Below are 12,040 nucleotides of genomic sequence, written 5' to 3' on the forward strand. Positions count from 1 at the left end.
TGTTAATTAATGGCTGTAGCTCATTGCTTTAGGGAAACAAATAATTAAATAGTTTGAAAGAGAGCTTTAGGAAGGTGAGTCCTCCATCTCTCAGCAGAGAGGGCCAGGTGTTTGTGCGGGTGCATAAAAGAATAGTTTTGGAAGGGACAGTCAGCCAGCTGTGAGTTGGCGGAAGGTGAAGTTCTTGCGGTGGGGGGGGGGAGGTCTCCCACTCTGGGCATTTGATATGGAGCAGCTGATCTGCTGCCTTGTAGGAGTGCTGCTTTTTATCCATTTGTGCTGTTTGCACATTTCTAAATAAAGAAACCATCACAAAGACCCACCCCCAAGCCTCCAGTTCTGTCTCCTCTGAAGGACACTTCCCAGCTCACAAAGGGCAGAGCTGACTGAAGAATTTGTCACCTCTGGGGGGGCTTAGGGGAGCACACAAGGATCTTTTCCCTCACTATGAACAATGGATAGGGCTTTCCCATATCAATAGGTTCTCTCCCTCTTTTCTTTTTAAAGCAATGAACCAATGGTTAACAAATTTCATACTGCCAATTGCCTGCACTTCCATTATATTTTGGTATACCTACCTACCTACCTACCATTCCAGTCCCACCAACTCATGCTATAATAGTGTAATTCCTTTCCACAATGAAACACAAGCATATTCCTATCATACCGTTCTGTGGCAAACACAACCTGTTCCATGACAGTAAGGCTTAATAATCCTTTTTTAAAAATGAAACGTGCTGGACTGAACCATACCTGTTGCTTGACCATGAAGCCCTTCTCAGTGATCCCAGATAAATGAAGGCTGGCTGCCCCCCCCTCCAATTAAAGGCATTTTGCACAAATCCTCAGGCATGTTTTCTTTATTTCTGCACACCAGTGTTCTTCCAGCGATGACATGTGGCACTAAAAAAATACTGATATCGTGGCTGACGTGCGTGGCTCACGTAGAGCCTTGCTGGTGTAATATGGTCACTTCACATTTCCTGTAGTTTCTTAATTATGTATTTATAAATGTTTTCACATACCCCCTCTCTCCATTCTCAACATTAATTGTTGGCTCAGAGCGGCTTACAGGCACTCCTGGTGTCTGTTGCAGTTAAAAGAAAAAGAGTATCGTCGCACTTTAAGGATTCCAGACTTTATAGCAATTTTATCTGTGCGTGGAATTCTTTACTCTAAGTTGCTGTTGTTACTATATTCGGTCGGTCAGCCAGCCCTTCAATCATGTAACTTCTATTTTCTTCTCGTCCTATTCCGGCTGCGTCCCTTCGCGTATGAGCCCCTCCCCCGCCAAATAGTGCGCGCGTGTGTCCCGCGGACTTGGCCACCCTCCCAAGGCAAGGCGACGTCCAAACCGGCGGGCTGCCGATTTCGAAGCTCTTCGCCCTCTAGCGGGCGAGCAACGGCGGTGTCGGCGGCTGGGCGTGACTTGGCGGCTGGCTTTCGGCTGCCTGCTCGCCTGCCTGCCGGGGGGACCGCGAGTCAGTGCGGGGACTGGAGCGAGAGGCACGGAGTTCTTTGCGAAGACGGCGCGCTCGCTCCTTCGCGCGCCTAGGCGGCGGCAGCGGCTTGGGGCTGCGCAACAGGGAGCGGGGCTGAACTGGAGTTTCCTGGCAGGCGGGACTGCTGTGAGGCGGAGGGAGCCGAGACGGCGGTGGGCGTCCCCCCCTCGTTTTAGGCGCTCGCCGTCCAGAAGGGGCCACGGAGGGGGGCTGAGGCGCCCACCCGAGCCTTCCCCGCCAGGACCTTGGGGGGGCCGGAGGGAGGCTTTTCGCGAGAGGAAGGGACTATGGGGAAAGTTGAAAGTTGCCTGCTGACTTTGGCTGGACTTTTGCTGGCAGCGGGAGCAGAGACGTTCACAGGTAAGGAATGGGGGGGAAGCCCCCGCTTGCTTTTCTTTCTTTCTTTCTTTGCTCTCTCCCCCGCCCGGCTTGGGGAGCTGTCGTAAGCGTGTGGGACGGAGACGGGCTGCCAGTGGGAATTGGGAGTTATTCTTTTCGCTCTACGGGTGTGACCCTCGGAGCTGCTGCGTGCGTGGAAAAAAGAGCGAGAGGCGCCTGGCACCGAGACGGGAAGTTCAAGGCGCAGGGGAGGAGGTGGGGGGGGGGAGTCCCGTTAGTTGGGCTGCCTGGTGCAAAAGTGCAGAAGGAAGAGCGAGCGAGCGAGAGACTTGGCGGAGTCTGGAGAAGCAGGGGGAGCGAAGCGAGTCTTTCTCACCCGAGGGTGGGGAGGGGGGGGGCTCCCTTCGATTCCAGAAACTTCGTGCAAGTTGAGTGTCGGCCAGTCGTTTGAAGCCGGGGCGGGGGGGGGGGGGGCTGCTCAGTCTTTCTTTCCTGGGTGCGCTCGGTCTAGGCACACGGCACAAGGTGTCGGGGATGCTTGGGGGGGCGGGGGGAGACGGCGCACACAGACTGGCGAGAAAGCTCCCTGGAGAGAACGAGACCTCTTCTTCTGCTGCTCCCCCCTTATCAGTTTGCCCTCGAAGTCGACCCTCCCCTTTCGGGGGCTTCGTAGAGATCCTTTGGGTGTTGTGCTCTGGCGGGTGGGTTGACCAGATGCCAAGGAGGACGACGAGGCTTCCATGTGGGGAAGAAGGAAGGGGAGTATCTGGCCACCATGGCAGTTGGTTAGCGAGCTTTGGACGGGGCAAGTCCCTCTGCCTCATTGTGTGACAATAACTCTGTCGGCACAAAAGAGGGGGAAGCAACGCGCGTGCTGGGTTTCCTTCGCTCATCACGTGCCAGGTTTTAACATCTGCCAAGTAGTGACAGCAGCGATCATCAAGGCATAACTTTTTAATTATACCTGGCAGGCTTTCGCTTCAGTATCCTTGCTGCTGTGACTCTTTCCTCTGGACCACCTCCAGAGTATGTAACAAATCTACATGCTTGAATGGTATATGTATTTGTGAGACTCAAACCCCTAATTTTGGTCTGCCTTGCGAAACAGTTAGCTGCACATAGTTGGAGGGAATGAGTAACTCCAGTTCCTTTTGCTGTTGTTTTTCACATGAAGTTTCAACTGTAAAAAACCAGGACAGAAATTAAAGACATCTGGGTTCCACCTTCAGTATGGAAGTAGTACTGTGGTGATCTGGATTGCAGGATATTTGGGGTTCTTTGTGTTCACTAATTCATAGAATAGCGCGTCCGCCTTTTGGGTTTGAAGAAATCTGATTTCTTTTATAGACATATGCTCTGATTTAATCTAAGTCCCAGGTTGTGATCTCTGTATATAAGCAGCCTGCATTTTCTCAAACTTCTTTGCTACATTTGCAGATAAGTCAGGAGGTTAATTAGAAGAGAGTAGTTCCATAGGTTTGCCTTGATATGAAATATAGCATGAAGGAAAGGCTCTCCCCCCCCCCCCTCCTCCTCTGGTTTCAGTGAGGCTATGTGAATTATGAAACCTTACCCACAGGAGTGTTACTGAACACCTTCAAGGACAGACATCAGTATGTTCTTGCCTTATTAGGATGAAGTCACACCTAGGCTGTATTATCTGCATGAAATTGTTGAAAATGTTGAGGAGTAGCATTTTGTGTTGATAAGCATACAGGTCCCACTATTTGTATTACAGTCTGGGCTTTAAAACCACTGCTTGCTTGCTTAAAAACAATTGTCCCTCAATGTCCCATTTAGTTCTTGGCAGTGGTGTTAGCATACATAACCACCTGTTTAAAAGTTTCATTAAGAGTATAGTTAAATGGGATTCTTACTTCAGTTCCCAGTATTTGAACTGGGATTGATATGCAGGAAGGGTCTGTGCCAAACAAGTTGTGCAGTTATTAGTGCAATTCTGAGCAGAGTAACACTCTTCTAGATCCTTGGAATGTTGGTGTAGAATGGTATAACTGTTCTTAGCATGGGACTGAAAATGAAGAATGGTATGTGCAGAATGGTATGCCTTATGTGATGCACTTATTATTTGGTTTCATTAAACATAACGTATGGGTAATTGTGCATGTTGTTGATATGCAAAGGTAGCATTTTGCATGGTTATACTTCACCATTAAAATGTTCAGAGGTAGTTTTTGCTCTTATCGACTATGTTCATAGCATAGTTGCAGTACCTATAGAATTAATAACTCCGCTGTGTCTCTAGTCATATCCTGTCAAACAAATAACAATTGGTTACAATCACAGGGAGATTTTTGCTTGTTTTTAAAAGCTGAAAAATGCATTTTCACATTCGTATATTTTATGCACTGTATACTGTATTTTTATTGGAAGTTTTTCAACTTTTTATTCCAGGTGTCCTTCATTAGCTTATATTTCCTTGGAAAGTAACCATCAGGGAGAAGTATGAGTGAAAGTCATGAGAAGTTCATTCTGCTGTTTTAAAGTTTCTGTTGCTGTTGTAAATTTTAAAGAAATCTTTATTTTTTTTTAAAAAAAAATTGAAGTTTTCTATGCTTATTTTTAACTGACACATTTGAAGTTGTGAATTCATTCACTGAAAATGTAACATTCTCCTGAAACTGAAGGTAGTGAGGCAAAAATGGCAATTTCATTCTGGGATCCAACCAATGGCTTCTTTGAAAAGAATCAAAAATAGTCGTAATTTATGTTCAAGATGATTTCATTTATGTAAAATCCAGTACTTAAAAGTTGCTTAGGGCTTTTGGCCTCAGCATAAATTATTTTAAAAAGTAAATCCCCTTGCGGATCGGTGCCTAGAATCTCATCCTTGGCCTAGTTAATCGGCCCCTAATCTTTATTTTGCTGTATTTCGGAAATCTATATTTAATGGCAGCTACTGAAGCATGGTAGCAGAAAAAGTTAAATAAACACAGAAAAGTAGGACCTGATTTTTAGTTTCATTGTTTTGTGATTTATTTATTTGGCAGATTATCCACATCAGAGAAAACAAACTACTTCTGAAAAGGATTTTGTTTCAATAGAAATAGGCTACAAACTGAAGAGATGCCACTGACAACTTAATCTTTAATGTTAGGTTTTGTGTAAAATGAAGGTCTCACCCTGATGGGTTCTGTCAAGTATCAGCTGAAATTGAAGACACAGAGAGGTGTAATGGAATTTGAAAACTATGAATTTTTATAAAAGCTTCACTTACTTGGTAGTTTCATTTCCAGACTGCCTTCCAGATATTGATGCTTTTTGTTTATAACTCAGGTTTGTCCTAGAAAAGCCTAGTGTTAGGTTGTAGAGTTACTTCGCATTGTGTTAAACAACAGAAAAAACAAAACAAAACCATCGATTGCCAACTATTGCTGCAGTACCCCCAACTGCTTGTTCACACCAGTTAGGATTTCAGCCTAATATTTTAATTACAGAAAAAAACAAAACAAAACCATAGATTGCCAACTATTGCTGCAGTACCCCCAACTGCTTGTTCACACCAGTTAGGATTTCAGCCTAATATTTTAATTACAGAGCTGAAATCCTCATGTGTTAACACTGGCACAGCTCCTGACTATTGGATTTTGTTTTTTGTTTTATTTCCTTAGTCAAAAGTGAATGTTTGAGCTTCTTTCTGGTTAGGAAGCACCTGAGTGTGTGCATGAAATTGTTTTGTATAATACAATAAATCATTTTTACCCTTCTGTTCAGTAAGGTGGGATCTACTAATATGACTACCTTGTTCCAGGGCTCTCATTGTAACCCTTGGGAGTAAAAGTGGAACCAGATTGGGAAACATATCTCATCATTTTCAGAAATAACATTTGCAGAGCAATGAGTAGTCATTTTAAAGAAAGAGATATTTAGCTTTAAAATTCATAGTTGTAGCTTTAGTAGTTAAGCTGAGTGGGGGGAATGTGACATGGTCCTCTGTACTGTGATTTTTAATACAACTTGTTTTCATTTAAAAATCTACTTTCAGTGGTTAAGCTAAATGCAGTGCTGTGTGCAGTTCTAAACTCTAAACTGCAATCCTGTGTAAAAGTACATTTGCTCTGCGGAGCTAAGAATTTGTTTCTTGACAGAAGGTTGTAGGTGGAAGAAAAGCATGACTAAAAGTTGATTCACCACCATACAATTGTACACTTATGCAGTGATTGGAGTCCCACCCCCCCAAATACATCCGAACTCCATATGTTGTATGTTAAATTTGCATAGAGGCCTGTGCACGTATTGTCTAATATTTATCTGTCTGTCTCACTCAGCATAAACTGCACTCCAGATTGCGGAATATAGATTATATAATTTCTTCTAGAGTCATTGGACTCTCTACACATGTAGGCCTTTGTGTACAGCCCAGAGATTTGGAACTCTGGGGAGGGAGGTGGGGCCAGTCATACATTACATGTTGCGGCTAATTCATGTTGTAGTCATCAAGTGGGACAAAACTGAGTGTGCCTGCCCTCAGATCAGTCTGGGTATCTAATGAAGTAGGTTTTTTATGAAATCATGTATAAATTTGCTAAATGCATGTACCAGGTGTCGTAAGCAAACACGGTTCCACACATATGCATTCTGCCCATAAGTCATTTGTGTTGTCAACTGTGACAGAGTTAGCCTGGTACACTGCAAAGAAAAAGGCCTGAGTCCAGGATGTGGAGCTTCAGTGATAGAATTGCATGTCCAGCACTTGGGTTTGAAGCGTTCTCTGTATGTTGGCTGGTTTTTGTCTGTTTCTGCTCTTATACAATGGTTTTAGTACTGAATTGATATCAGATTTCCCTTGTATAACTTGTTAAAAAAATAAAGTTTTCTGTTCAATCACTGATTAAAATGGTGTTGTTACTATGATAATATAAAAGAGAAAATTATACTCTACAGTGTATTACAGGAATGTAATTACACTGAAGAACTCCAATGTAGCTTTGGTCTCACAGTTTAGTTATCACTATGCACAAAAAATTACAGTGTCTTGAAATAACCAAACAAAATATGTATTTTTTAATAAAAAAATAATGCTGATGTAATCTTCTGGATTGACAATTGCAGAGGATGAATTTGCAATCTACAACAGAGCACAGAGAACAAAGTTGTTCACTCCATCATCACATTACAGTAATGTAACATTTAATAGGAAACAATGAATGTCCCACCCATCCCTGATTTTCCTCTGCTGAGAAAATGTTTTAATCAGTTGTGATGCATGCTTCTGATTTTCCCAGTAGGAACTGAACTGGCTCCAAACAATAGCCACTCCTTAGTTTTTCATTAGAAACATTCTTTAGAGAACTGAGCTATAGTTTTTGTGGTTGGCAACTAGAACTGTTCCTCCCCCTCCCTCCCCCCAAGATAGCCCTGGATCCAGCATGTTTAGTTCTGCATGTCCATGGAGCCTTTGGACTTATGTTTCTGATGGTGTTACAACGCACACAACTTTTAGGAGCAGAACAGAGTTTTTAGGTGATCTTTTATTCAGCCAAAAATAGGTACAGTCCCACATTTCATGTACAGACTCTTAGCTCTTTGGATCCTGACTTTATTTGTTTTAACTTAATATTAAATTACAAATGGTTTTGTCTTGGATAATGATGTTGAGTAGTGCAGTGAGATTGCAGCATACGCGTTATCTGGTTCCAAACATATGACTTTTAGTTAATGGTTTCAGTTGAACAGATGGACATAAAAACAAACAAATGTAACATTTTTATAGGCACTGTTAAACAGGTTTTCAATATGTCCCATTAGATTCATTGGTGGTTTCGGCATGCAGATACCTGGTTTTGTAAAAATACATTTATTTGTCTTTCATGCACTCCTTGATAGTACTAACTATAAATTCTGTTGTTTTCAGTTTGGTCTCCCTTGTGCCTTCAGTGGTATTTAGATTTTCATTTCAAAGTTATGATGCATTTCAGTTATAAAGTCTTGTTTGCTGTGATCTACTGCTGATCACTAGGTGTAGCTGCATCTCTAAATCCACATTTCTCAGCTAAGATTGTACAAAGTAGGGTTGTGTGCTGGGTTTACTGAACTTGGCACATCGTGAGCTTGAGACATGAAAAAGTATTTAAGGCATTTGGAGTGATTTGAAAGCATGATGTAATGTAAGCCATGTTCCTTTTGGAGGAAAATAACCATGAAAAGAACAGAGACCATGTATGCCTGTGTAACAATTTATTTCCTTTCTATTTATTTTTGCTCTTGGTGCTACTGGACTCAAATAATTTGGCATTTCGCAAAGAAGAGTGGTAACTTTTTTGAACTGCTAATTTCTCACTGTTCAAAAAAGTAAAAATATTTACATTGTGCAGAATTTCTCTATATGGAGAAACATGAATTTCAGATTGTCTTTTGATCAAAGGTAAAGGTAGTCCCCTGTGCAAGCAGCAGTTGTTTCTGACTCTGGGGTGACGTCGCATCACAACATTTTTATGGCAGACATCTTATGGGGTGGTTTGCCATTGCCTTCCCCAGTCATCTTCACTCTCCCCCCCCCCCCCCACAAACAAGCTGAGTACTCATTCTACTGACCTCGGGAGGATGGAATGCTGAGTCAACCTTGAACCGGCTACCTGAACCCAGCTTCCGGTGGGATTGAACTCAGGTTGTGCGCAGAGACCTTGGACTGCAGTACTTTACTACTCTGTGCCATGGGGCTTTTGATCACCTGTGGGTTAAACATGACTGCAGTGAAAGAACAGAGTGAATAGTGTTCTGGCCACAGGGACTTTGGTCTTGCATTTCTCTGTAGACGTCTTAACCCAGTAGATGTCTTAACCCAGTATTCTAGACTCCTTTTGTACCTGAAGGAAGTTTCAAAAAACTGTTGGTGATATAATAAGTACAGTTTCATGATAGAAAAATCTGTCACAAATTCTGCTGGGTACATGCCGGCCTTTGAGTACACTTAAAATAATTTTTTAAAACTTGGCTGAAAAAAATTAGGTTTTTGTTATTGCCGTGTGGATGCCTGAACTTTTTGTGGAAAGAGATGCATATAGTTGTATATACTAGCAGTATTTGTATATGCTAGCAGGGTCTAAAATACTAGCAGGGACCAAAATAGCATTTGGCATGTACTGACAGAAGAGATTAGAGAGTTGAAGCAAGTGGTGCAAAAAGTAGTGCACACCACCTGTAACCCTTTGCCAGTTAATCAATGGCATAGTGAACTTGGCTGTGTCCTGGGACAACAGGCTGAGTTATAATTAGAATGAGAGCATAAGAGCTATGTGATGAGTTTCTCAGTGTAATCCATTAAAAGTGATATTTGGCATTCCCCCCACCCACCCATTTATAAGTATATGAAATGTAGTGAGATGGTTGTCTTGGAAGAATCTGAAAGTTGTCCGCTTAGCCTCAACCAGGACCAGGGCTTTCTCTATCCTGGCCCCTAAATGGTGGAACATGCTCCCACTAGAAATTGGGGCCCTGTTCTGCCAGGCCTTGGTTGAGGTGGTGAACACTCAACCATCTTGCCTCTCTGCCAAAATTATCCAGCATTACCCTCCATCTGTCCATATGGAGCACTGCTATTATGTTATCCCAATAACATAATATCACTCCATTTATCTGCCCAGTTCAAGGGCTTATATCTGATTGCTATTTATCTTTCACCATCTTTTAGTTGATTTTAATTGCATTGTTGTTTTTAAGATAATTAACTGGTTTTTATGTCAGCATATGCTTGCTGCTTGGTAAGACATCAGGCTGGAGTGAGATGCCAGTGATCTGTGACAGTTCATGACAGCTTCCCTTATCTGGTTCATACTGGTTCTTCCAGAGTATTGTGCCTATACAAGATGACTCCACTAAGTGCTGATTGGTGCTTCTGTATTGCTGCAATGTATATAACTGTGAATAGACTGTACTGTTCTTCTCTGCTCTCAATCATGTTGTCTGGCGAAGCACTTTGTCAGTGTATACCAGCATAACTGTAAACTTGTAAATAAATGTAAATAGCACAAGTCAGAGTTCCACAGTTGCTTTCTATTCTTAAGCCTTGCAAGTCCAGGGCATACTCGCAGATACTCCAACATTTTAATGTTTTATAATAATATAATAATAATAATAATAATAGTAATAATAATATTTTATTTATATCCCGCCCTCCCCGCCGAAGCAGGCTCAGGGCGGCTAACAACATTTCATACAATAAATTATACAACGGGTATTAAAACAACATTAATCTTAAAAAAAACCATTCTAATTATAAGTTAAAATCGACATTTCTGGTGCTATTCTATCAGTGAATATGATGGCAAGTCACTTTAAGCAAGTCCTTCGATCATTTAATCGGCAAAGGCCATCTTAAGAAGGATGGTCTTGCAGGCCCTGCGGAACTGTTCAAGGGAGCTGGTTCCAGAGGTGTGGCGCCGCAATAGAGAAGGCCCGTGTGCGAGTGTTTTGGAGTCTTGCCTCCTTTGGCCCGGAGATAGTCAGCTGGTTCTTCCCCGCTGACCTCCAGGCTGAGTGAGTCGAAGCGATCCAGAACTAAATCAGAAGACAGGCATGGAGCCTCAAGTTCATATACTGTATCCAATGTGATAGGCAGGTCCTGGTGAAGCGACGTGATCTTATCTGCAAAAAACTTCGCAAAGGCCTCACAGCCTATCTCTAATTCTCTCACATTTGGTCTGCCTTGAGGCAGTGAAATAAGATTTCCAATTATTCTAAACAATTGTGCTGGGCGTGAATTTGCAGACGCAATTCTGGCCGCAAAGTAGTTTTTCTTTGCAGCCTTGACTGCCATCTCATAAGACCTCATAAACGTTCTATAGGATGTTCTCGTCACTTCATCACGAGTATGCCGCCACTGCCTCTCCAGTCGTCTGAGCCCTTGTTTCAGCTGTCGTAGCTCCAAGGTATACCATGGAGTCAGTTTCACACAAGGGCGCAGAGGGCGTCGAGGTGCAATCTCGTTGATAGCCCTGGATAGCTGGTTTTGCCAGGCCTCAACCAGGTCATCAAGGGAATTGCTAGGGGGCCAGGGATCCCACAGAGCCCTTTGGAACTGTTCCGGGTCCATCAGGCTCCGCGGGCGAGCCAAAATAGGCTCTCCGCCCATACAGGGCTGAGGTGGCGTCTCCATACGGGCCTTGAGGGCTAGGTGATCTGACCATGGTACCGCTTCTGTCGCGATACTTTGTTGTTACCCACCCTGAGCTCAGTTGTGGAAAGGGCAGGATAGAAATCCAAAACAACAAATGGCAAACATATGTATACATGTATACTGGCTACCAGTATATATGTATAGTATCTTTATTGTTTGTTTTATGAGAATGCCTTAGCAGCCTGGATACTGCCACTGGCAGTTTTAAAAGTGTATTTATATATGTCTGACAATATCTGTGATAAAGAGTGACTAATTTTTAAAACAGAAACGAAGTACTTCTTCATAAAATCCATTGCTACTCTCTAGAATAGATTGTCCTTGTGTGTATAGATGTCTTTAAAAGGGTTGAATACATTTATGAAGAATAGTCCAGTTAAAACTTATTTGCAAAGATTCTTAGAAATTCAAACTGTGTCTTCTAGATTTTAGGCACAGAAATGGGATGAATATTGCCATCTTCATTGTGTAAGCTTCTCCAGGAGCATTTAGTTACCTGTTTCTATAATGCTCATCTAGATAACTGTTGGCCTTAACATACCATGGAAGTTCCTGTATTCTGTATGCAGTATGTCGTTTGAAGTCGAATAGTAGTTCAAGTGAAGTTGTCTTTCTGAAGAGGCCAGATCTACTGACTTCTGAGTCATGTGCTGGTGGCTCTGTTTTTCTTTATTCTGCAGACAAGCTGACTGCAATGTAATTCAAGTGTTAAACATTTGCTTTTCTCTGGCTGAGAAACAAGATATCCCACAACAGGGAGATGGGCAGAAGCTGCTCCACTTTGATTGGATGATTAACTGGTTGCAAAATTATTTAAAATGCATCCTAGCCACTGTAGAGTTAACCATGGATTTAGCTGAAGGAAAAGAGTGGCACTCTTGTAGTCTGCCATATGTAGGTAACATATTCATGTGCATCTATAGTTCACATGGCTGACAGAATTATAGAACTCCACACTATAGTCTGACCTTTAATTCATTATTACAACTTGGTAGCAATGTATAACATACTGGAGAATCTTGTACCAATATTGAATGGTACTTAAAATACTGTTGCAGCATCATTG

General features: G+C 42.5%; 1 protein-coding gene across 18 annotated transcripts in view; it reads left to right on the plus strand.

The window, feature by feature from the left end:
- The first annotated feature begins 1,446 nt into the window (after positions 1–1,446).
- The window catches only part of PTPRM (protein tyrosine phosphatase receptor type M), a 792,664-nt gene continuing 782,070 nt past the window's right edge, over positions 1,447–12,040 (plus strand). For 11 of the 18 annotated variants that reach the window (XM_060243980.1, XM_060243990.1, XM_060243996.1 and 8 more), the window contains exon 1: positions 1,448–1,862. In XM_060243980.1, the coding sequence (XP_060099963.1) occupies positions 1,790–1,862 (73 nt within the window). In that variant the 5' untranslated portion in view covers positions 1,448–1,789. Of the gene's footprint in view, positions 1,863–12,040 lie in introns of all 18 variants that reach the window. The other 7 variants (XM_060243981.1, XM_060243978.1, XM_060243979.1 and 4 more) reach the window with 2 other exon arrangements.

The sequence above is a fragment of the Heteronotia binoei genome, chromosome 7 (assembly GCF_032191835.1).
Source record: "Heteronotia binoei isolate CCM8104 ecotype False Entrance Well chromosome 7, APGP_CSIRO_Hbin_v1, whole genome shotgun sequence".
Lineage (NCBI taxonomy): Eukaryota > Metazoa > Chordata > Lepidosauria > Squamata > Gekkonidae > Heteronotia > Heteronotia binoei.